At 52.4% G+C, this 24644-nt stretch overlaps 2 protein-coding genes across 2 annotated transcripts; one reads left to right on the top strand and one right to left on the bottom strand.

The window, feature by feature from the left end:
• Positions 1 to 1893: 1893 nt before the first annotated feature.
• Positions 1894 to 10202, top strand: LOC141050835 (interferon-induced very large GTPase 1-like). The gene is made up of 2 exons (XM_073547514.1): positions 1894 to 2327; positions 3308 to 10202. Exons 1-2 carry the CDS (start codon positions 2093 to 2095, stop codon positions 8005 to 8007), a joined length of 4935 nt encoding a protein of 1644 aa, XP_073403615.1. The 5' UTR covers positions 1894 to 2092; the 3' UTR covers positions 8008 to 10202.
• Positions 9709 to 22933, bottom strand: LOC141050834 (vitamin K epoxide reductase complex subunit 1-like protein 1). The gene is made up of 3 exons (XM_073547512.1): positions 22601 to 22933; positions 17680 to 17789; positions 9709 to 10506 (listed from the first exon to the last, which is right to left on the bottom strand). The coding sequence occupies exons 1-3, from the start codon at positions 22777 to 22779 to the stop codon at positions 10268 to 10270; spliced, it is 528 nt and encodes a 175-aa protein (XP_073403613.1). The 5' UTR covers positions 22780 to 22933; the 3' UTR covers positions 9709 to 10267.
• Between the last annotated feature and the right edge of the window lie 1711 nt (positions 22934 to 24644).

The raw sequence follows: 24644 nt of genomic DNA on the forward strand, positions 1-24644 counted from the left end.
ATGAGGGCCCATTCCTGACTTTGCTCTGGGGCACTACCCATTTTCCGTATGTGGGTGCACCATACCAGGGTCAGAGAAGAGACAAGGGTCCATTGATGAGTCTGCTCAGGGACACTACCCATTCTCCATATGTGGGAACACCATTCCAGGGTCTGAGAAGAGACGAGGGCCCATTCCTGACTCTGCTCTGGGGCACTGCCATTCTCTATATGTGGGTGCATCATACAAGGGTTGGAGAAGAGACAAGGGTCCATTGCTGAGTCTGCTCAGGGGCACTACCCATTCTCTGTATGTGGGTGCACCATACAAGGGTCTGAGAAGAGACGAGGGTGCATTCCTGACTCTGCTCTGGGGCACTACCCATTCTCCGTATGTGGGTGCACCATACCAGGGTCAGAGAAGAGACAAGGGTCCATTGCTGACTCTGCTCAGGGGAACTACCCATTCTCCGTATGTGGGTACACCATACCAGAGTCTAAGATGAGACAAGGGCCAATTGCTGACTCTGCTCTGGGGCACGACCCATTCTCTGTATGTGGGTGCACCATACCAGGGTCGGAGAAGAGACAAGGGTCCATTGCTGACTCTGCTCAGGGGAACTACCCATTCTCCATATGTGGGTACACCATACCAGGGTCTGTGAAGAAGGCACTATACAAAGACATGTATGCACAGAGGCTGTAATATTATTAACCACTAGGGGGCGCTCACCTCATTTATGAAGCCCTCCTCAGGGCTCTATGTGCAGTGAGCTCCCCCCAGTAGAGAGCTAATAAGTGAAGAGTAAATGCAGTTTTGGAGCGGACGGATCACAGGCAGGAACGGCAGTGACATGCTCACATAAAATGTTCACGCTCCGATCAGAGCAGCAGGGAGATCAATCGTGTGATTAATTTATATCCAGTAATAAGGAGCAGCGTAAAACCCCCAAATATAATAATAATGACCCCGGATCCAGGGCCCGATGGAGCAGAGCGCGGCGTACGGAGATCAGGTGATCACTTTTTACATCATTTATTCCTGGAATGTTATCAGACTGATGATAAATTGCTTTATCTGTCGGCCGACAGCATCAGCACTAATAGACCGGGCAGCCTGCCAAAGACTGAACACCTGCGGATGTCAGGGAGCCGCGCCAAACACTGAGATTACACGGTCCAAATCCAGATACGACAAGATAACGCGATAATGGCAGCAATGCGGCGGCGGCTGCTGCTGTTTGGTCTTTTTATTTGATGCATCTACAATAAGAAATATGGAACAATTCTCAATGTCAGGCAGCAGCCCGCAAAGCAAACAAGATTTTTTTGTTGTTTGATACAAAAAGATGTAAAACAGTCACATAAATGTAACATTACCTCTAATATAAACGTTATCACCTCCTGGTATAGATATTATTGTCACAAGCAATGTCCACTCACTCGTTCACTCACCTATCCCTATAGGATGAGCATGAGCTCCGCGCACCCCACAGCCAGTCACACATCCAGCACCACCACCACACTTCTTGCTGTCACCCCTCGCTGTTTGTATAGCTCAGAGAGTCACCTGCCCGGGGTGACACTAGTACACGCACCACCCAGCTGTCCCCAGCATTGCCTGCACTCTGACATACACAGGGTGGTACAACCAGGCGATACTTTCCCTCTTTGAGGTTGTGGGTCAGCGCCGCAGGAGCTAGGACAAATCTTCAACAATCTGGATCTGACCATGAGCTTTCTGGATATTATAAAGCAGGGTTCCCCAACTCCAGTCCTCAAGGCCCACCAACAGGTCATGTTTTCAGGATTTCCTTTGTATTGCTCAGGTGATAATTGCTTCACCTGAGCCATACAAAGGAAATCCAGAAAACATGACCTGTTGGTGGGCCTTGAGGACTGGAGTTGGGGAACCCTGTTATAAAGGGTCCCATCCGCACCGTCAGAACTTTTTTTGTATCTGACTTTATTTATGAAGAAATCAGTCACATAGATAGAGCATTTAGATCGTTTCCAGTACATATATGCATAACATAAAATCTGCAAAATGACAAAAAATAAAAAACTATTGTGCAATTAGCAAAGTAACGAAACTAGAGTATGATGGGTCATACATGTACCTGTGCATGCCTTCCAGGGTGACCGACTGCACCATGGACACAGAGGGAGAGGACGGTTGCTTCGAGGGGTCAGATAGACCAGAAAAATCAAATGTGAATGAAGGGAATCCCTTAGATGCAGTCATACAAGCTTGGGATCCAGCCTACCATCAACAGGTGGACGTGAGCATGGAGGAGATGATATCCAATATTATCCTGATGCCATACCTGCCCAGGTTCACGTTGAACTGTAAGTAACAAGCAACACAAGAGGTCTCATTTTTCCAGTAGCAGGAGGTAAAGGGTGGGGATCAAGGATGAGGGTCAAGGATGAGGGTCAAGAGCGGGGATCAAGGATGAGGGTCAAGGATGGGGATCAAGGATGAGGGATCAAGAATGAGGGTCAAGAGCGAGGATCAAGGATGGGGATCAAGGATGGGGATCAAGGATGAGGGTCAAGGATGAGGGGTCAAGGGCGGGGATCAAGGCTGAGGGATCAAGGATGAGGGTCAAGAGCGGGGATCAAGGCTGAAGTATCAAGGATGAGGGATCAAGGATGAGGGTCAAGGGCGAGGTGAACGTTCATCTCCGGTATAGTAATGTAAAATCATCACGTTTTACAAAGTTTTTCCCGTGAGCAGCGCATAACATATCTGCAGAGTACGTGATGAATGTAGGATTGCCTGGGGGTCTAACCACTGCACCCCCACCTAGCACGAGAACAAGGGTGCCAAACGCCAGTGTGCTAAAAGAGGAGTGTGCAACTATGTCTAACCACCATGGTGACATGACAGGAGCAGCATTCACAATTCTGCCAGCTCTTCGTAGAAGCCGTTGACTGCTTGTTAGCAGATACCTTTAACATTGCAAATTTCTCTGCAAATTTTTAAATCCTCAAATCAAGCTCTGTGCAGATTCTGAATTGGCAAAGACTTCTGGGAGATTTCAGCAGTGAGACTTGCAAAATTGTGAATGCAGCTCGGGTAAAAAAATTTAAAAAAAAAGATGCTTAAACTTGGTGACTGAGGGAATTAAATAGCTAACGGGATCAGAAAAGATATTAATGCACAACCAGGCATATATAAGATACAAACTTGATGGGAGCTTTAATGGCCTCCACCTCCTGACGTCATCCACCTCCAGGCACTGAACACTTCCACTGGTGACGGCTTCTCTTTCTATATTGACATATGCCACAAAGTATCACTAATACTTTATTTCTATCCACAGCAAAATCAGAAACATTCAAGAAAAAAGTGAAGGAATTCAATATGGAAAAGTTCCAATTGTCGAAGCTGTGTCTCATGGACGTCTTGAAGGTCGGACAGGAAGATCTAAGAAGGATCATTCCTCAGAGGATTGAAGACGTCCTTTGGTGTTTTCTGCAAAAACTTATGGCTTTGAACAGCAGCGCAAGAAATACAAGACTGAACCAATCACAGGATACAAAACTTAGCTCGCAGCAGGATGACGATATGGATTTCATGGAAGATATGAACAATTCAAGCTCTGTCCACCCGCTGGATGTTCTGTGCATCCTCCTACATTGCTCCGACGGCTTCCTGCAGCAAGAGCTGGTCACCAAAATGTCCATGTGCCAGTTTGCGCTCCCTCTTCTTCTTCCCACTGGAGATGGTTCCGGTACCACATTCATGTTGTGGTCAATGAGAGAGATTGTGAAACAATGGAGACCTCAATCCATGATTGATAGTAAAGGATGCCAAGAAGAGAACTTGGTGAACATCCCTTTGCCAGTCTTCTCTTTTGTCAGGTTGGGACAATGCAATTTGTCCAAATCGAAAATTTTAAATGGTGTTCTAAGTTCCGCTCATAGGCATCACGATTTCTTTGTCCACCAGAACATGGACGGTGCCAATATTTTACGGGAAGTATCAGATGGAATTTTGGAGATTGCTTGGTTCTTTCCTGGTGGGCAAGAAAACTTGGACACATTCTCAGATCCAATTGCAGTGACCAACCTCCGCGGTGACCTTGAGTCCAACTGGGAACAGTTTAGCTTTCTAACCAAGGTGTCTACCGCAGTCTTCATCTTTATAGAGAAAATCGATGAGACTCAGTACCGACTGCTAGCAAACATGGAGGAAACCAACACAAACTACTTCATTATCATCGCTCCACAATCTCGATGTATACGTGGAGAGACACAAACATTCATCAAGATGTTGTACCCTATACTGAAAATCAACAGGAAACATGTCTTGGTGAAGAATATTTCAGTAAATGATGCAGAATTGGTGAAAAAATTACAGTCAATTATTGCTGATCTTATCAAGTCCTCCACATACTATATAACTCTTGAGGAAATGTCTCACATTGCAGAAGATTTAGGGATACCTGTGGACGAAAGCTCGGAGAAGCATCAGAACACCAGGAAGCTCGCTCTGGACATTACAAAGAACATTAAGAATGTTGTCCGATATAAAAACGAAACCATGAGATTACAAGGTCATCTGTGCCGACAGCTGGCAAAAACTGAAAAGGAGATGTGTAGGATGAAAGGGCTGGGCAGCAGCAATGCCGAAGACTACAAAATAAAACTGGCCAAGAAATGTTCTGATCTACGCAAGCAACAGAGAGAACTTGGTCTTACGGAGGAGATAGTCAGGTTCATCACAGCAATCAAGGACTTAACCAAAGATGAGAAACACTACTTTCTGAAGTGGATGAAGCTTAATCTTGACTGCATCTCTCGGAAGCATGTTAGCTCCATACAAGCAGAGTACAAGAAGACCTGCTATAACTCCAGTGCCAACGTAGAAAAGCTGAAAGACTTGCATCAGATATTATTAAACAGCTCGTTAGGGATAGAACATTTTATCAGGGAGGTGGGACAGATTTATGAGGCCCAGTGTCCTGGGGCAAAGAACTGTTTTGGGTATGAGACAGCACTGAATCAAATCCCAGGAATTGCTGCGGATCTCCTGTTGAATGGGTTCCCATTGGAGCTCATTAATGGAGACGTCTCCAACATTCCCTTAGAGTGGATAACTGATGTCCTGACTGAGCTGGATAAGAAGACTGGAGGACAATGCAGGATGAGGGTGATAACTGTGCTGGGAGTGCAGAGTACGGGGAAGTCCACCCTCCTGAACACCATGTTTGGCCTTCAGTTCCCTGTGTCCAGTGGTCGATGCACACGAGGAGCCTTCATGAACCTTATTAAAGTGAAGAACTTTCTTGAAGAACTAGGCTGTGACTTCCTTATGGTGATTGACACTGAAGGGCTGAAAGCTCCAGAACTGAATTCTCTCGATGACAGTTTTGAACACGACAATGAATTAGCCACATTAGTCATTGGGTTAAGTGACATCACCATAGTCAATACAGCCATGGAAAATACTGCAGAAATGAAAGATATTTTACAGATTGTGGTCCATGCATTCCTAAGGATGAAAGAAGTTGGCAAGAAACCCAACTGTCAGTTTGTCCATCAGAACGTGAGCGATGTGTCCGCACATGACAAGAATATGAGAGATAGGCAGAAACTTCTGGAACAATTAGATGAAATGACAAGAATAGCTTCAAGAATGGAAGAAAAAGATAACGTGACAAAATTCTCTGATGTCATGGACTATGATCCTGAGGAACACAGCTGGTATGTTCCTGGACTTTGGCACGGGGTTCCACCAATGGCTTCTGTCAACACCGGGTACAGCGAAAGCATTTTTGAACTGAAAAAACATCTTTTTGAAACATTGAAAAAACAGAAAAGATCAAGAAAATCTCAGAGGATAACAGATTTCATAAAATGGCTAAAAAGTTTGTGGAATGCTGTAAAATATGAACATTTTATCTTCAGCTTCAGAAACAGCCTGGTGGCCGAGGCATATAACCAACTTGCCATGAAATATTCAGAGCTGGAGTGGAAATTCCGCAAAACAATGTACAAGTGGATGATGGAGACAGAGAATGAGATATCAAACCAATCGGGTTCAGAATTGGATACTGAAATACGGACCAGAATCAAGGATGACATGCAACAAAAGCTACAGGCAGAAGAAAGGGATATCCTAGGAGACCTGGAGAAGTACTTTGATAGTGGCAACAAGTACGCACACTTGGTAGAAAGGTATAAAGAAGACTTTCTTAAAAGTGTGTTGACTCTCAGAAATGAAATTGAAGATAATTTAGAGATTAAATGTGAAGAAGAGATCCGCATACAGAGAGGAAAGCATGAGATACAGTTCGTTCAGAACCGCTACTTGAAGATCATCGAAGAGAAAGCCACCAGCCTTCTGGATAACTACAAGAATATCAAATGTCAACTGAGCAATGAAGACCTTGAGTCTGAGTTTGAAAACATTTGGAATAAAACCTTACGAGGATTACACATGAGCAGCTTAAAGAGACATGATGTCAGTCGAGAGATGGTAGAACAGCTGAGGAAGGACATGAGACACAAAGCTGGATACATCAACAAGAAGCTCAACGAGGTGCAAAGTGTGGATGACCCTGGGCAAAATGGGTTGAGTCTGGATAAGAAATATGTTCAACCCAGCTACTATGAAAGCATACCAGAAGAATCTCTTCCAGAATACTGGGAAAAAGTAAATGATCTGGTGGTCTCCTTAAAAGATGAGTGCAGTAGGCATGTAGCCGAGCAAGTGAACACAATGAAGGATTACCACCAGACCTACAGCCAGGAGCTTCTAAACACCATAACCGAAAGACTAAACCAAGACGACATTAAAGCCCTCCACCTCACTACATTATTTGAGTTGGACCTGAAGCTTCAACTCTTGGGTCAAGCTGCCCCTTTATTTCAGGAGAAACATGATGTTTTCTTCCAAGAGAACAGCACAAGCTTATGTCTTGATAGCCTGAAACCTCAATACTTTGCCATGTTTAGAAATGTTTACCAAGAAAAGGATGAGTCTCAGCTCAGAGCGCAGAGGTTCTGTGAGGCTTGTCTGAAGCCTTCCATCACAGCCTACGTGTATAAAAACTTGGGTGGAGAAATTGTGAATGATATATTAACGAGTGGCGACTCCATCCAGTACAGCAGCAGAACCTTCTTCCAGTACACACTCCTCAAAGAGCTCCTAGAAAACTCAGATTTCAATCAGTACGTAAAGTACAACAATCATTACGAGACTTTCGTGAAGACTTGGATAATAAAATACATCACTGACAAGTATAAGGAGTCCACCTCTCTGGAAACCTTAAAATCAAACCTCTTGGTTTGCATCATGAGGAAGATAAGACAAGTTCTCAGAGATCCAAAAGTGACGGAGAGTTCTAGCGTGTCGCAATGTTTGAAGACTTTTTGTGCGATGCTGAAGAAGGACTTGGTCATAGCACAGAATGAGATGAAAGTCGTCATATTTCAGAATAATGCTAGTCCCGTGCAGTTCTCAGCAGACATTGAAATTTTTCTTCTGGGAGTGGAAATACAAATTACTACAGAAATGAAACAATTTATGATCAATCACATCCTATCTAAGGCATCGGTGAAGCCTCAGGATGAGCTGTTCAAGAAGGTGTTTGGATGTGGGAAGCAGTGTCCATTCTGTAAGGTCCCCTGTGAGGCCGGAGCGGTCAACCACAAGGAGCATTTTGCTTCCGTTCACCGACCACAAGGGTTAGGAACATACAGGTGCAAGGAGTCTAAAGCGCTGTCCCATTCCATATGCTCCACCGATGTTGTCGGTAACGCGACCTTTATAAACTCAGACACGGAATGGAAGCCTTGCCTCTTCAAAGAATACCGCAAGCTTTACCCAGATTGGAGCATACAGCCCGACGCCACCATCGGGGCTTCAGATTACTGGAAGTTTGTCTTTAATAAGTATAATAAAAAGTTTTCAGATTATTATAATGCTAAGCCGGCCGAGCTGCCCGAAGAATGGTCTCAGATCACCAAAGAGCAGGCGCTCCAGAACCTGAAGGAATCCTTCAACATGAGTTGAATGTCTACTTTAGAGGTTTAGACCAGCAAGGACATCATGTTTTCATCTAGAAGATCCAACCAGAAGGGGATTTCTTCACTTCCTCTCCAGCTCTTGTAAATTGGACTCATTGTCTAGTCGAGGTATCTAAAGCAACTTCTGTACAAGTCTTCACATCATCTTAACATCTATAAAAGCGGTCTCCAGCCTGTAGTCCACCCTCTGGTGCCTTAGACGTGCAGGAAGTTTCAGCTTTCCCGTGGGGCATCACTCGCTCACGAGAGGAAGTCAATTATATTACCTGGGTAGCCCCAGAGCAAGCACACCTACGTGTCCACCGTAAGAGGATTGTCTGCAGCCATGTCAGGGGACGCTGGGGGTAGTACTTTCACAACAGTTAAGTCACCAGGTCTAGGCCATGTCCCTAAATCAATTTCTCACAACTTTAATGAATGTGTTATCTACATTGTAGACCCCGGCCATAAAAGCAGGCTCTATAGGTCCCAAGATTACAACTTTCTGGATTTGCTGATGTTAAACCCTAATAAAATGTTTTATCTGATTATTGAAACGCCAGTGACGCGAGTTTTCCCTGGATTCTTCTATAAGGGGTGTACAGATCAAGCCAAAATACTCTGTGGTGCCGAAACTAAATGTGATCACGGTGTAACCCTCAAATTACACTTATATGGGCAGATTGCAGCCTACAATGAGCAAGTCATTCAAATGCAGACGCACAGATGCTTGTGAAAACCGGGCAATAACATCATGCAGCATTTAGTGACAATGCGATTCATCCAGGTGCAACCGGCGTGCTGCAGGCGTCTCCACCATGAAGAGCTCCACCAGTGGACAGTCACAATCGGAAAGTAAAACCAGGTGGTACGGCGCTCCCGTGGATGGACATGTGGCTAACAGTCGGCTGCAGACAGCCTTCATCAGGTACATAAAGCCACTTATTTTCTGGTGGCCTTTTATCCACATGTCCCACCAGGTGAGCGGCGTAGCTTGTAAGAAGCAGCAGCTTAGGAACTTTACTTAAATCCTATCCATTAAGGAAAAAGGGAATTTTTATTTTGTATACTGTTCATTGCTTAGGTTACCGGTCACCTCTACAGTTTATCACAAGTGGCCTGTCTCCTAGGCAATGTGTTGCTCTTTAGGTGGCCAGATCCCTGCGATCCTCTGATGCTACAGAAGCAGAGCTGCCTCATAAAGCAGCATCTGAAACTGGCACCAAAAGTACAAACTGGATATTTAGGAGCACTCTGTCCCACCCATCAGGGTCAAGTAGGGAACTAGACTGCAGAGGAGAGGCTCTGCCTCCGAAGTCCAGCCAAGAATACACCATTAAAATCTGCCGATGCGACCAGATGCAAACTATTTAGACATCAGGAGATGTGCTACCGACAATTATGCCCCCATCACACACTTCAAACGGCTTCAATGATCAGCATGTAAATTAATTAGGGTTTTCTGCAGATTTTTCCAAATATTGCAACAAACATTAACCTGAATGCAAGCAGCAATCACACAGCAGACATCGAGGGGGCAGTCTCTGAGTTTGGCATAGCCCTAGCAGGCTCCCATCATTGGTTGTGGACCAGCGATATGTCCCTGATACTTTCTGAGACTCGTGGAGTGACACAATGGCCATCACCCCAGAGGAAGAGCAGCAGAAAATGGTAAAATCCAGTAAGAGAGACAAAAAGGAAACAAAAAGACACTTAAAAACATTCCCTTTATTATAAAATCCCGTAGGCAATGGAATGATGGAGCAGCTCCGTGTGGAGCCGCCGACGGTCGGACCCGCAGTATGGACGCTCGCCCTCTTTTGTTCTGACGGCTGCACCCTGTAGTGTCGATCACGAGATGTGAGGCGTCCGGTGAGACATTTTCACTTCTCCCCAGACGACTTCTGCTGTCATTGTTTAGAAAAACAGCGTAACTGTTGCGGTTCATTCCCTGAGAGCGTTGACTTCTCGCACTTCTCACGCTGCAGCGCTACTGCAGAGGTTTGGCACAAACGATCATTCATTCTCAGAAGTCACAGCTTTTTTATTTGGTGCTTTTCACCTTCTGATGACGCACGATCGGTTACACGAGTTGTAACCAGTGAGCTAAACCTGGCGCCACTCTGAAAAAAAAAATGTCCTAAAAACCGTAAACATGGACCAGTAATGTAACACCGCCATGAAGCGCCCGAGACCAGCAGCGCAGCGCTCGCAGCCCGTGACCTATCGGTGATATAATGCAGGAAATGTAGCAGGGGCCATAGACATCAGTTTTTCTTCTTCTTGTTCTTCTTCCTCTTTTTTGGCGGCGTGCTCGCTGTCAGCCACTGCAGCCTCTTGACGTTGAGCAGCAGAAGGATGAAGTTTATGACGTAGGTGGTGATGCAGATGACGCAGAAATCCTCCAAGATGTAGAAGAGGATGTAAGCAAGGTAGAGCGAGCCGGCGATGGACACCAACGAGGTCACCAGCAGCGTCACCGCAGCCACAGCCAGCCCCGAAAACCCTGGAAGAAAAAGGAGCGCAGAGTGTAAGGATGAGAACTGCCACCGGCTACATCGCAGGGAGGGGCCCACTCACAGAGAACTGCCGCCAGCTACATCGCAGGGAGGGGGGCCCACTCAGAGAACTACCGCCAGCTACATCGCAGGGAGGGGCCCACTCAGAGAGAACTGGCGCCAGCTACATCACAGGGAGGGGCCCACTCACAGAGAACTGCCGCCAGCTACATCGCAGGGAGGGGGGCCCACTCAAAGAGAACTACCGCCAGCTACATCGCAGGGAGGGGCCCACTCAGAGAGAACTGGCGCCAGCTACATCACAGGGAGGGGGCCCACTCAGAGAGAACTGGCGCCAGCTACATCGCAGGGAGGGGGGCCCACTCAGAGAGAACTGCCGCCAGTTACATCGCAGGAAGGGGGCCCACTCAGAGAGAACTGCTGCCAGCGACATCGCAGCGAGAGGGCCCACTCAGAGAGAACTGCCGCCAGCTACATCGCAGGGAGGGGGGCCCACTCAGAGAGAACTGCCGCCAGTTACATCGCAGGAAGGGGGCCCACTCAGAGAGAACTGCTGCCAGCGACATCGCAGCGAGAGGGCCCACTCAGAGAGAACTGCCGCCAGCTACATCGCAGGGAGGGGGGCCCACTCAGAGAGAACTGCCGCCAGTTACATCGCAGGAAGGGGGCCCACTCAGAGAGAACTGCCGCCAGTTACATAGCAGGGAGGGGGGCACACTCAGAGAGAACTGCTGCCAGCGACATCGCAGCGAGAGGGCCCACTCAGAGAGAACTGCCGCCAGCTACATCGCAGCGAGAGGGCCCACTCAGAGAGAACTGCCGCCAGCTACATCGCAGCGAGAGGGCCCACTCAGAGAGAACTGCCGCCAGCTACATCGCAGGAAGGGGGGCACACAGAGAGAACTGCCGCCAGCTACATCGCAGGAAGGGGGGCACACAGAGAGAACAGCAGCCAGCCACATCGCAGGAAGGGGGGCACACTCAGAGAGAACTGCTGCCAGCGACATCGCAGCGAGAGGCAGGGCTGTGGAGTCGGAGTCGTGGAGTCGGTGCTCATTTTGGTGGAGTCGGAGTCGGAGTCGGTATAAAATGGACCGACTCCGACTCCTAAAATATATAATAAATTGGGTACAGTAATTCAATGCAGGATGTGCTGAATATTTTTTCATAGGAATTTGGGAAAGTTATGAAATGCCCTATAAATGGCTGTTATATTCCTGATCTAAGGCTACATTCACACACAGCGTTTTTCCTGTGTTTTTTGAGGATACGTTTTTCAGCTGCAAAAGCAGATCATCTTTTTAAAAAACTGCATCACCTGAAAGGTTTTTGAGCTCATAGATAATGTTTTCAATAGCAAAAGCAGATTAGAAATCTGCTCTATCTATCCATTTATCCATATCTGTCTATCCATATCGTATCTGTACCAAAAAGAATGAAAACCGGGTAGTACACCAATATATATTCTATTCTATCTAAATATCTTGATTATTGGATCATAAAAATGATTAAATGTCTGAGGTTCACATTGTACTACAATAAATTTTTCACTTAAATATAAGCAATATGTGTGGGAGTCGGAGTCGGAGTCGTGGAGTCGGAGTTGGAGTCGGTGTAAGGGAAATTGAGGAGTCGGAGTCGGAGGTTTGGCTTACCGACTCCACAGCCCTGGCGAGAGGGCCCACTCACAGAGAATTGGCGCCAGCTACATCGCGAGGGGGCCCACTCAGAGAACTGGCGCCAGCTACATCGCAGGGAGGGGGCCCAGTCACAGAACTGCCGCCAGCTACATCGCAGGGAGGGGGCCCACTCACAGAACTGCCGCCAGCTACATCGCAGGGAGGGGGCCCACTCACAGAACTGCTGCCAGCTACATCGCAGGGAGGGGGCCCACTCACAGAGAACTGGCGCCAGCTACATCGCAGCGAGTGGGCCCACTCACATAGAACTGGCGCCAGCTACATCGCAGCGAGGGGGCCCACTCAGAGAGAACTGCCACCAGCTACATCGCAGGGTGGGGGCCCACTCACAGAGAACTGCCGCCAGCTACAACGCAGGGAGGGGGCACACTCACAGAGCACTGCCACCAGCTACATCGCAGGGGGGGGCCCACTCAGAGAGAACAGCCGCCAGCTACATTGCAGGGTGGGGGCACACAGAGAGAACTGCTGCCAGCGACATTGCAGCGAGGGAGCCCACTCCCAGGGGAAGAGTCTTGAGGAGATGATTTGCATATTCCCAGTGCCTTCTGGGATAAGTGAAGAGTCTCCGCGAGCTCTACGATCACTGGGTTTTGGCCGTTGCAGCTGAAAAGAGGAAATCGGAAAACCAGGGGAAGAGTCTTGAGGAGATCATTTGCATATTCCCAGTGCCTTCTGGGATAAGTGAAGAGTCTCCGCGAGCTCTACGATCACTGGGTTTTGGCCGTTGCAGCTGAAAAGAGGAAATCGGAAAACCAGGGGAAGAGTCTTGAGGAGATCATTTGCATATTCCCAGTGCCTTCTGGGATAAGTGAAGAGTCTCCGCGAGCTCTACGATCACTGGGTTTTGGCCGTTGCAGCTGAAAAGAGGAAATCGGAAAACCAGGGGAAGAGTCTTGAGGAGATCATTTGCATATTCCCAGTGCCTTCTGGGATAAGTGAAGAGTCTCCGCGAGCTCTACGATCACTGGGTTTTGGCCGTTGCAGCTGAAAAGAGGAAATCGGAAAACCAGGGGAAGAGTCTTGAGGAGATCATTTGCATATTCCCAGTGCCTTCTGGGATAAGTGAAGAGTCTCCGCGAGCTCTACGATCACTGGGTTTTGGCCGTTGCAGCTGAAAAGAGGAAATCGGAAAACCAGGGGAAGAGTCTTGAGGAGATCATTTGCATATTCCCAGTGCCTTCTGGGATAAGTGAAGAGTCTCCGCGAGCTCTACGATCACTGGGTTTTGGCCGTTGCAGCTGAAAAGAGGAAATCGGAATTTTGGCTCATCTTTCATCGTTTTTAAGAAATCTCAAGATGGAAGAGGCCAGGAGCCATTTGGTGAGCTGCATTTCTTGCTACATGTTCACAGATTTACCAGTGGAAAAGCCAAACTTCACATGCCACAAATGCAGCTTGTGTCCCTGTTGGAGGAAAAGTTGCAAAATCTCGAAGAGAGGTTGGCTACGTTGAAGATCATTAAGGAAGGTGAAGAGTTCTTGGACAGAGCAGAATTATCTCTTCATGTTACAGAAAGAGAAGAAATTCGAAGTGCACCTGAAGAAACAGAGGAATGGAGACATGTGACCCAGAGAAGCAGGAGGACCAGGAGGCAGTCAGCACCCATACTGCTCAGAAACCAGTACCAGGCTCTCACGCAGGAGAACGATGAAGAAATACATCAGGATAAGACTTTGCCAACAAGCAGCAACCTTGTACGCCTTCAGAGTCCTCCTGGATGGAGAAAGAAAAATGTTGTGAAGAAGAAACGGAGAGTTGTGGTCATGGGGGATTCCCTGTTGAGAGGAACAGAGGCCGCTATCTGCAGACCGGATATAACTTCAAGAGAAATGTGCTGTCTTCCAGGTGCAAAAATTAAAGATGTGTCTGACAGGATATCAGGACTCTTCAGACCTACAGATGACTACCCATTCCTGCTACTACATGTGGGGACAAATGACACCGCAAGAAACGACCTGGAAACCATCTGCAGAGACTTTGAAGACTTAGGCAAGAAAGTGAAAGAACTGGGAGCGCAGGTGGTCTTCTCTTCCATCCTCCCAGTGGATGGCCATGGAACAAGGAGGTGGAATAAGATTCTGCAGGTGAACAACTGGCTACGTCGATGGTGCCGTCAGCAACGATTTGGATTTCTGGATCACGGAGTGAGCTACTTATACGATGGACTACTTGCTAGAGATGGGGTGCACCTTACGAAGACTGGAAAGCATGTATTTGGAAGTCGCCTTGCTACACTTGTAAGGAGAGCTTTACACTAGAACAACATGGGAAGGGAAGCAAAAGACCAGAAAAAGCCATACACCTGACAAATGCTATTGAGAACTCTGCTAATAGAAGTGGAAAGGAAGAACAAAGACGAAAGAATCTAATTAATAAAAATATTGGAGAAAGAGAAACCAATCACAAACTAAAATGTTTCTATACTAATGCACAAAGCATGGGCAACAAACAAGGAGAATTGGAACTACTAACACAGGAAAAGAAATATGATGTCATTGGAATCACTGAAACTTGGTGGGACAATACACATGATTGGAATACAAGACTAGAAGGATACAACTTATTTGCAAGAAACAGACTTGATAAACGAGGAGGAGGTGTCGCATTGTATGTTAGAAACGCGTATATCTGCACAGAGATTGAAGCTTCAGAGACTGGGAGTTCTGTGGAAACTGTTTGGGTAAGAATACAAGGACAGAACAATGGAAAGGACACCATTGTAGGCATTTACTACAGGCCGCCTGTGCAAGCTGAAGATATGGATGAACTCTTTATGCATCAAATGGCCAAGTTCTCCAAAAAATATGACATAGTTGTCATGGGAGATTTCAACTATCCAGACATTTGTTGGGAATCTCTCTCAGGCAAAACTAACAGGTCAAGGAAATTCTTATCCTCTCTTGCTGACAACTTTATCTTCCAAAAGGTAGGGAAGAAAACAAGGGGAACTGCTACCTTGGATCTAATCCTTATAAACAGGGAGGAAATGGTTGAGGAGGTAAAAGTGGCTGGGACCCGAGGAGGTAGCGACCATGCTATTTTAGAATTTTGGATAACTAGAGGAGGAAGACCTGTGAAGACTCAGACGTCAAGGTTAGATTTCAGAAAGGCAGATTTTAAGGGATTCAGAAAGATAATTGGAGGGATCCAATGGCTGGATATCCTTAAAGACAAAAATGTCCAGAAAGGATGGGAAATCTTGAAAAATGAAATTCTCAAAGCACAGTTGTTAACAATTCCGAAAAGAGGGAAGAATAGGAAGCATTTAAGGAAACCAGGATGGGTGAACACAGAACTTAAGCACATGCTAAAAAGGAAGAAAAAAATGTTTATAAAATGGAAAGAGGGAGGCATATCTAAAGAAGAATATAATGCTGTCTGCAGAATCTGCAGGGCACAAATCAGATTATCTAAAGCTGAAAATGAATTGAGGCTTGCAAGAGATGTCAAAAGCAATAATAAAGGATTTTGGGGATATGTCAAAAGTAAAAGAAAAGTCAAAGATGCTATAGGATTTTTACAGGATGAAAATGATGAAATGGTAAGACAGGATGTTGAGAAGGCTGAACTTTTAAATTCCTATTTTGCATCTGTTTTCTCTCAGAAAGGAAATGTAACACCAACTGTTATTCACTGTCCTATTAAGGGAATAGAAGAATGCAGGATATCTATAAACAGAAAGATAGTGAGGAAACACTTAGCTAACCTAAATGAATTCAAGTCTCCAGGTCCAGATGAATTACACCCCAGAGTACTGAAGGAGATAGCAGAAGAAATTTCTGAACCACTCTCCATAATCTTTGAAAATTCTTGGAGAACAGGAGAAGTGCCAGAAGACTGGAGAAGAGCAAATGTTGTTCCTATCTTCAAAAAGGGGAAGAAGGTGGACCCAGGCAACTATAGGCCGGTGAGTCTGACTTCTATACCAGGAAAGATCTTTGAACAAATTATTAAACAACATGTATGTCAATACCTGGATAAGAATGAAGTGATCAAACAGAGTCAGCATGGGTTTGTAACTAATAAGTCATGTCAGACTAACTTAATTTCCTTCTATGACGGTATCACTGATTGGGTGGATCAAGGAAATGCCGTAGATATAGTATATCTTGACTTCAGCAAAGCATTTGACAAAGTCTCTCATACAATCCTTATTGAAAAAATGACTAAGTATGGAATGGACAAGGCAACTGTTAGGTGGATTCATAGCTGGCTTAGTGATCGGACCCAAAGAGTGGTCGTAAATGGCTGCACATCCAGTTGGAAGAATGTCTCAAGTGGGGTACCACAGGGCTCTGTCCTGGGCCCTGTATTGTTCAACATCTTTATCAACGATTTAGATGAAGGAATTGAGGGTAAACTGATTAACTTTGCTGATGACACAAAGCTAGGAGGGATAGCTAATACTAGAGAAGAGAGAGAGAGGATTCAAAAAGATTTAAATAAACTGGAGAAGTGGGCAGTAACTAACAGAATGGTTTTTAACAGGGAGAAATGCAAAGTACTACATCTGGGCAATAAAAATGAAAAAAGCATATATAGAATGGGAGGAATAGGGCTAAGTGACAGTACATGTGAAAAAGACTTGGGTATACTAATAGATCACAGACTGAATATGAGTCAACAGTGTGATGCAGCAGCAAAAAAGGCAAATGCAATTCTAGGATGTATTAACAGAAGCATACAGTCTAGATCACGTGAAGTCATTATTTCCCTCTACTCCTCTTTGGTCAGACCTCATCTGGAATATTGTGTCCAGTTTTGGGCATCACATTTTAAAAAAGACATCAACAAACTGGAGCAAGTTCAGAAAAGAGCGACCAGAATGGTGACCGGTCTGCAAACCCTGTCTTATGAGGAAAGGTTGCAGGATTTGGGAATGTTTAGTTTGCAAAAGAGAAGACTGAGAGGAGACTTAATAGCTGTCTACAAATATGTAAAGGGCTGTCACATTGTAGAAGGATCAACTTTATTCTCATTTGCACAAGGAAAGACTAGAAGCAATGGGATGAAACTGAATGGGAAGAGACACAGATTAGATATTAGAAAAAACTTTTTGACAGTTAGAGTGATCAATGAGTGGAACAGACTGCCACGAGAAGTGGTGAGTTCTCCTTCAATGGAAGTCTTCAAACAGAGGCTGGACAGACATCTGACTGGGATGATTTAGCGAATCCTGCTTTGAGCAGGGGGTTGGACCAGATGGCCCAGGAGGTCCATTCCAACTCTACGATTCTATGATTCTATGACTCAGAGAACTGCCGCCAGCTACATCGCAGGGAGGGGGCTTGACGCCAGGCGCCACCTCTATGCCAATGCAAGAGATGGGAAAAGTTACAGTATGACAGGAAAAGGTTAACCTGGGGGCCCCCTGACCCTTCAGGTAAGTATCCGCTCCTGATCTGCAGTGCGGGGTCCGGGGAGGACGTGGAGCAGCCGGTATCAGCCGTTACGTACCCAGCACAGTCTGCAGCGCGTAGAACAGGACCCCGAACACGCTGTTGGGCTGATTGAGGAGACTCTGCGGCCCCAGGACGTCCTCCACCAGCCCGAAGCCTCGGCCCCACCTGGAAGAAAGAAGAGCGGGCGATGAACCAGGGGAGAGCAGCGACCCCACAACACACCGGGGCGCACAGAAGGGGCGAGGGCGGAGACACGCGGGGCGCACAGAGGGGAGGACGGAGACACGCGGGGCGCACAGAGGGGAGGACGGAGACTCGCGCGGCGCACAGAGGGGAGGACGGAGACACGCGGGGCGCACAGAGGGGAGGACGGAGACACGCGTGGCGCACAGAGGGGAGGACGGAGACACGCGGGGCGCACAGAGGGGAGGACGGAGACACGCGGGGCGCACAGAGGGGAGGACGGAGACACGCGGGGCGCACAGAGGGGAGGACGGAGACACGCGGGGCGCACAGAGGGGAGGACGGAGACAAGCGGGGCGCACAGGGGGGAGGACGGAGACACGCGGGGCGCACAGGGGGGAGGACGGAGACACGCGGGGCGCACAGGGGGGAGGACGGAGACACGCGGGGCGCACAGGGGGGAGGACGGAGACACGCGGGGCGCACAGAGGGGAGGACGGAGACACGCGGGGCGCACAGAGGGGAGGACGGAGACACGCGGGGCGCACAGAGGGGAGGACGGAGACACGCGGGGCGCACAGAGGGGAGGACGGAGACACGCGGGGCGCACAGAGGGGAGGACGGAGACACGCGGGGCGCACAGAGGGGAGGACGGAGACACGCGGGGCGCACAGAGGGGAGGACGGAGACACGCGGGGCGCACAGAGGGGAGGACGGAGACACGCGGGGCGCACAGAGGGGAGGACGGAGACACGCGGGGCGCACAGAGGGGAGGACGGAGACACGCGGGGCGCACAGAAGGGGCGAGGGCGGAGACACACGGGGCGCACAGAAGGGGCGAGGGCGGAGACACGCGGGGCGCACAGAGGGGAGGACGGAGACACGCGGGGCGCACAGAAGGGGCGAGGGCGGAGACACGCGGGGCGCACAGAAGGGAGGACGGAGACACGCGGGGCGCACAGAGGGGAGGACGGAGACACGCGGGGCGCACAGAGGGGAGGACGGAGACACGCGGGGCGCACAGAGGGGAGGACGGAGACACGCGGGGCGCACAGAGGGGAGGACGGAGACACGCGGGGCGCACAGAGGGGAGGACGGAGACACGCGGGGCGCACAGAGGGGAGGACGGAGACACGCGGGGCGCACAGAGGGGAGGACGGAGACACGCGGGGCGCACAGAGGGGAGGACGGAGACACGCGGGGCGCACAGAGGGGAGGACGGAGACACGCGGGGCGCACAGAGGGGAGGACGGAGACACGCGGGGCGCACAGAGGGGAGGACGGAGACACGCGGGGCGCACAGAGGGGAGGACGGAGACACGCGGGGCGCACAGAGGGGAGGACGGAGACACGCGGGGCGCACAGAGGGGAGGACGGAGACACGCGGGGCGCACAGAGGGGAGGACGGAGACACGCGGGGCGCACAGAGGGGAGGACGGAGACACGCGGGGCGCACAGAGGGGAGGACGGAGACACGCGGGGCGCACAGAGGGGAGGACGGAGACACGCGGGGCGCACAGAGGGGAGGACGGAGACACGCGGGGCGCACAGAGGGGAGGACGGAGACACGCGGGGCGCACAGAGGGGAGGACGGAGACACGCGGGGCTCACAGAGGGGAGGACGGAGACACGCGGGGCTCACAGAGGGGAGGACGGAGACACGCGGGGCGCACAGAGGGGAGGACGGAGACACGCGGGGCGCACAGAGGGGAGGACGGAGACACGCGGGGCGCACAGAGGGGAGGACGGAGACACGCGGGGCGCACAGAGGGGAGGACGGAGACACGCGGGGCGCACAGAGGGGAGGACGGAGACACGCGGGGCGCACAGAGGGGAGGACGGAGACACGCGGGGCGCACAGAGGGGAGGACGGAGACACGCGGGGCGCACAGAGGGGAGGACGGAGACACGCGGGGCGCACAGAGGGGAGGACGGAGACACGCGGGGCGCACAGAGGGGAGGACGGAGACACGCGGGGCGCACAGAGGGGAGGACGGAGACACGCGGGGCGCACAGAGGGGAGGACGGAGACACGCGGGGCGCACAGAGGGGAGGACGGAGACACGCGGGGCGCACAGAGGGGAGGACGGAGACACGCGGGGCGCACAGAGGGGAGGACGGAGACACGCGGGGCGCACAGAGGGGAGGACGGAGACACGCGGGGCGCACAGAGGGGAGGACGGAGACACGCGGGGCGCACAGAGGGGAGGACGGAGACACGCGGGGCGCACAGAGGGGAGGACGGAGACACGCGGGGCGCACAGAGGGGAGGACGGAGACACGCGGGGCGCACAGAGGGGAGGACGGAGACACGCGGGGCGCACAGAGGGGAGGACGGAGACACGGGGGGCGCACAGAGGGGAGGACGGAGACACGGGGGGCGCACAGAGGGGAGGACGGCGACACGGGGGGCGCACAGAGGGGAGGACGGAGACACGGGGGGCGCACAGAGGGGAGGACGGAGACACGGGGGGCGCACAGAGGGGAGGACGGAGACACGGGGGGCGCACAGAGGGGAGGACGGAGACACGCGGGGCGCACAGAGGGGAGGACGGAGACACGCGGGGCGCACAGAGGGGAGGACGGAGACACGCGGGGCGCACAGAGGGGAGGACGGAGACACGCGGGGCGCACAGAGGGGAGGACGGAGACACGCGGGGCGCACAGAGGGGAGGACGGAGACACGCGGGGCGCACAGAGGGGAGGACGGAGACACGCGGGGCGCACAGAGGGGAGGACGGAGACACGCGGGGCGCACAGAGGGGAGGACGGAGACACGCGGGGCGCACAGAGGGGAGGACGGAGACACGCGGGGCGCACAGAGGGGAGGACGGAGACACGCGGGGCGCACAGAGGGGAGGACGGAGACACGCGGGGCGCACAGAGGGGAGGACGGAGACACGCGGGGCGCACAGAGGGGAGGACGGAGACACGCGGGGCGCACAGAGGGGAGGACGGAGACACGCGGGGCGCACAGAGGGGAGGACGGAGACACGCGGGGCGCACAGAGGGGAGGACGGAGACACGCGGGGCGCACAGAGGGGAGGACGGAGACACGCGGGGCGCACAGAGGGGAGGACGGAGACACGCGGGGCGCACAGAGGGGAGGACGGAGACACGCGGGGCGCACAGAGGGGAGGACGGAGACACGCGGGGCGCACAGAGGGGAGGACGGAGACACGCGGGGCGCACAGAGGGGAGGACGGAGACACGCGGGGCGCACAGAGGGGAGGACGGAGACACGCGGGGCGCACAGAGGGGAGGACGGAGACACGCGGGGCGCACAGAGGGGAGGACGGAGACACGCGGGGCGCACAGAGGGGAGGACGGAGACACGCGGGGCGCACAGAGGGGAGGACGGAGACACGCGGGGCGCACAGAGGGGAGGACGGAGACACGCGGGGCGCACAGAGGGGAGGACGGAGACACGCGGGGCGCACAGAGGGGAGGACGGAGACACGCGGGGCGCACAGAGGGGAGGACGGAGACACGCGGGGCGCACAGAGGGGAGGACGGAGACACGCGGGGCGCACAGAGGGGAGGACGGAGACACGCGGGGCGCACAGAGGGGAGGACGGAGACACGCGGGGCGCACAGAGGGGAGGACGGAGACACGCGGGGCGCACAGAGGGGAGGACGGAGACACGGGGGGCGCACAGAGGGGAGGACGGCGACACGGGGGGCGCACAGAGGGGAGGACGGCGACACGGGGGGCGCACAGAGGGGAGGACGGAGACACGGGGGGCGCACAGAGGGGAGGACGGAGACACGGGGGGCGCACAGAGGGGAGGACGGAGACACGGGGGGCGCACAGAGGGGAGGACGGAGACACGCGGGGCGCACAGAGGGGAGGACGGAGACACGCGGGGCGCACAGAGGGGAGGACGGAGACACGCGGGGCGCACAGAGGGGAGGACGGAGACACGCGGGGCGCACAGAGGGGAGGACGGAGACACGCGGGGCGCACAGAGGGGAGGACGGAGACACGCGGGGCGCACAGAGGGGAGGACGGAGACACGCGGGGCGCACAGAGGGGAGGACGGAGACACGCGGGGCGCACAGAGGGGAGGACGGAGACACGCGGGGCGCACAGAGGGGAGGACGGAGACACGCGGGGCGCACAGAGGGGAGGACGGAGACACGCGGGGCGCACAGAGGGGAGGACGGAGACACGCGGGGCGCACAGAGGGGAGGACGGAGACACGCGGGGCGCACAGAGGGGAGGACGGAGACACGCGGGGCGCACAGAGGGGAGGACGGAGACACGCGGGGCGCACAGAGGGGAGGACGGAGACACGCGGGGCGCACAGAGGGGAGGACGGAGACACGCGGGGCGCACAGAGGGGAGGACGGAGACACGCGGGGCGCACAGAGGGGAGGACGGAGACACGCGGGGCGCACAGAGGGGAGGACGGAGACACGCGGGGCGCACAGAGGGGAGGACGGAGACACGCGGGGCGCACAGAGGGGAGGACGGAGACACGCGGGGCGCACAGAGGGGAGGACGGAGACACGCGGGGCTCACAGAGGGGAGGACGGAGACACGCGGGGCGCACAGAGGGGAGGACGGAGACACGCGGGGCGCACAGAGGGGAGGACGGAGACACGCGGGGCGCACAGAGGGGAGGACGGAGACACGCGGGGCGCACAGAGGGGAGGACGGAGACACGCGGGGCGCACAGAGGGGAGGACGGAGACACGCGGGGCGCACAGAGGGGAGGACGGAGACACGCGGGGCGCACAGAGGGGAGGGTAGATAGAGCTGTGTTCACACCACGCGGGGCCGCACTCACCTGGACGTGAACACCTTGGAGCAGCTGATGGAAGGGTTAATGTCGCACAGCGCCCGGTATCCGGCGTCGTTCTCCCGGGAGGTCTCCACGTGATAGGCGTACACAGAGAGGGCGAGGCCCAGAGCGCAGAGCAGGAGCCGCACCGCCCGCTCCCAGCCCGGGACCCGCGCCGCCGCCATCCTCACCTACAGCTGACGTGTCCGCAGCCCCAGTCAGGCACACAGCAGCCACAGGAAGAGGCGGGGCAAGGAGATCAAAGCATGCTGGGAAGTGTGGTCCGCAGGCGCCAGTCACGCGGCAACCGCAGGAAGAGGCGGAGCCAGGTGAGCGGAGCATGCTGGGAAGTGTGGTCCGCAGGCGCCAGTCACACGGCAACCGCGGGAAGAGGCGGAGCCAGGTGAGCGGAGCATGCTGGGAAGTGTGGTCCGCATCGTGAGGCCAGAGCCATCCGGGGGCGGGGCTATCAGAGCGGAGCAGTGATACATTGTATCAGAGTGCGGGGAGGCGCTGGGTCCTAGCGCCGCCTGTCACCCGCACGTGGAGAGCCGGGAGCTGTACTGACTGTTCCCGGAAACCATCAGCAGAGCGCACAGCCTCTATATGGAGGGCAGGCTACAAAAACGATCTAGACAGTATTTCATCTACAAAGGGAAGGGTTAACGACAGAATTTATTTTTTTATTTATATTGTATTTGTAATGTATGAAAATACAAAAACTCTTACTGTTTCTCTTATTCATTCTCGTCTCGACTATTGTAACTCTCTTCTAATCGGTCTCCCTCTTACCAAACTCTCCCCTCTCCAATCTGTCTTGAATGCTGCAGCCAGGATCATATTCCTCACCAATCGTTACACCGATGCCTCTACCTTGTGCCAGTCATTACACTGGCTACCCATCCACTCCAGAATCCAGTATAAACTTATTACCCTCACCCACAAAGCCCTCCATGGCTCAGCACCACCCTACATCTCCTCCCTTGTTTCAGTATACCACCCTACCCGTGCCCTCCGTTCTGCTGATGACCTGAGGTTAGCATCCTCAATAATCAGAACCTCCCACTCCCGTCTCCAAGACTTTACACGTGCTGCGCCAATTCTTTGGAATGCACTTCCCAGGTCAATACGATTAGTCCCCAATCCCCACAATTTTAAGCGTGCCCTGAAAACGCATTTATTCAGACTGGCCTATCGCCTCAACACATTAACCTAATCTATCCCTGTGTGGCACAGACAAAAGTTTTACCATAACCAGGTTCCCCGCATCATGTTCCCACATGCTTTATGCATCCATTAGCCCTCTGTGTCTGTACTGTTACACACTTAACATTATGGCTGGTCCATACAATCAGGGCAACTGTTACCACCCACCTTTCGTGTCTCCCTCTTTCCTCATAGACTGTAAGCTTGTGAGCAGGGCCCTCATTCCTCTTGGTATCTGTTATGATCTATGTGATTATTGTTATGCTGTAATGTCTATTGTCTGTACAAATCCCCTCTGAAATGTAAAGTGCTGCGGAATATGTCGGCGCTATAAAAATAAAATGTATTATTAATTATACCTATTAGTGTTCGCGGCCACAAACGCCAGATAATAACGTAATGTGACCCAGAATGAGAAGCGTCAGCGACACCCCCGACCCCAGCCGGGGAGGAGGAGCGGCCGCTGAGACCCCACCACACACCGGAGGGCGCAGCAACTAAAAACAAAAAACCTCCAATGTCCGAGATGAGCAGACGACCGGCAAGCAGCGGGAGAGACCGCCAGAAGGCAGAGAAGGCGCAGGGCCCCGGCCACTACAACCACCAGAAAGCAGAGGAGGCGCAGGGCCCCGGCCACTACGACCAACAGAAGGCAGAGGAGGCGCAGGGCCCCGGCCACTACGACCACCAGAAGGCAGAGGAGGCGCAGGGCCCCGGCCTCTATGACCACCAGAAGGCAGAGGAGGCGCAGGGCCCCGGCCACTACAACCACCAGAAGGCAGAGGAGGCGCAGGGCCCCGGCCACTACGACCACCAGAAGGCACAGGAGGCGCAGGGCCCCGGC

Source organism: Dendrobates tinctorius, unplaced genomic scaffold, assembly GCF_039654945.1.
Source record: "Dendrobates tinctorius isolate UK_male_01 unplaced genomic scaffold, ASM3965494v1 ptg000152l, whole genome shotgun sequence".
Classification (NCBI taxonomy): Eukaryota; Metazoa; Chordata; class Amphibia; order Anura; family Dendrobatidae; genus Dendrobates; species Dendrobates tinctorius.

Coding starts and splice junctions, on each gene's coding strand:
- LOC141050835 (XM_073547514.1), top strand. CDS start 2,093: ATGTACCTGTGCATGCCTTCCAGGGTGACCGACTGCACCATGGACACA. Junction 2,328..3,307: donor GCCCAGGTTCACGTTGAACT/GTAAGTAACAAG, acceptor TTCTATCCACAG/CAAAATCAGAAACATTCAAG.
- LOC141050834 (XM_073547512.1), bottom strand. CDS start 22,779: ATGGCGGCGGCGCGGGTCCCGGGCTGGGAGCGGGCGGTGCGGCTCCTG. Junction 17,790..22,600: donor TCCAAGGTGTTCACGTCCAG/GTGAGTGCGGCC, acceptor TCTTTCTTCCAG/GTGGGGCCGAGGCTTCGGGC. Junction 10,507..17,679: donor CGCGCTGCAGACTGTGCTGG/GTACGTAACGGC, acceptor TTTTTCTTCCAG/GGTTTTCGGGGCTGGCTGTG.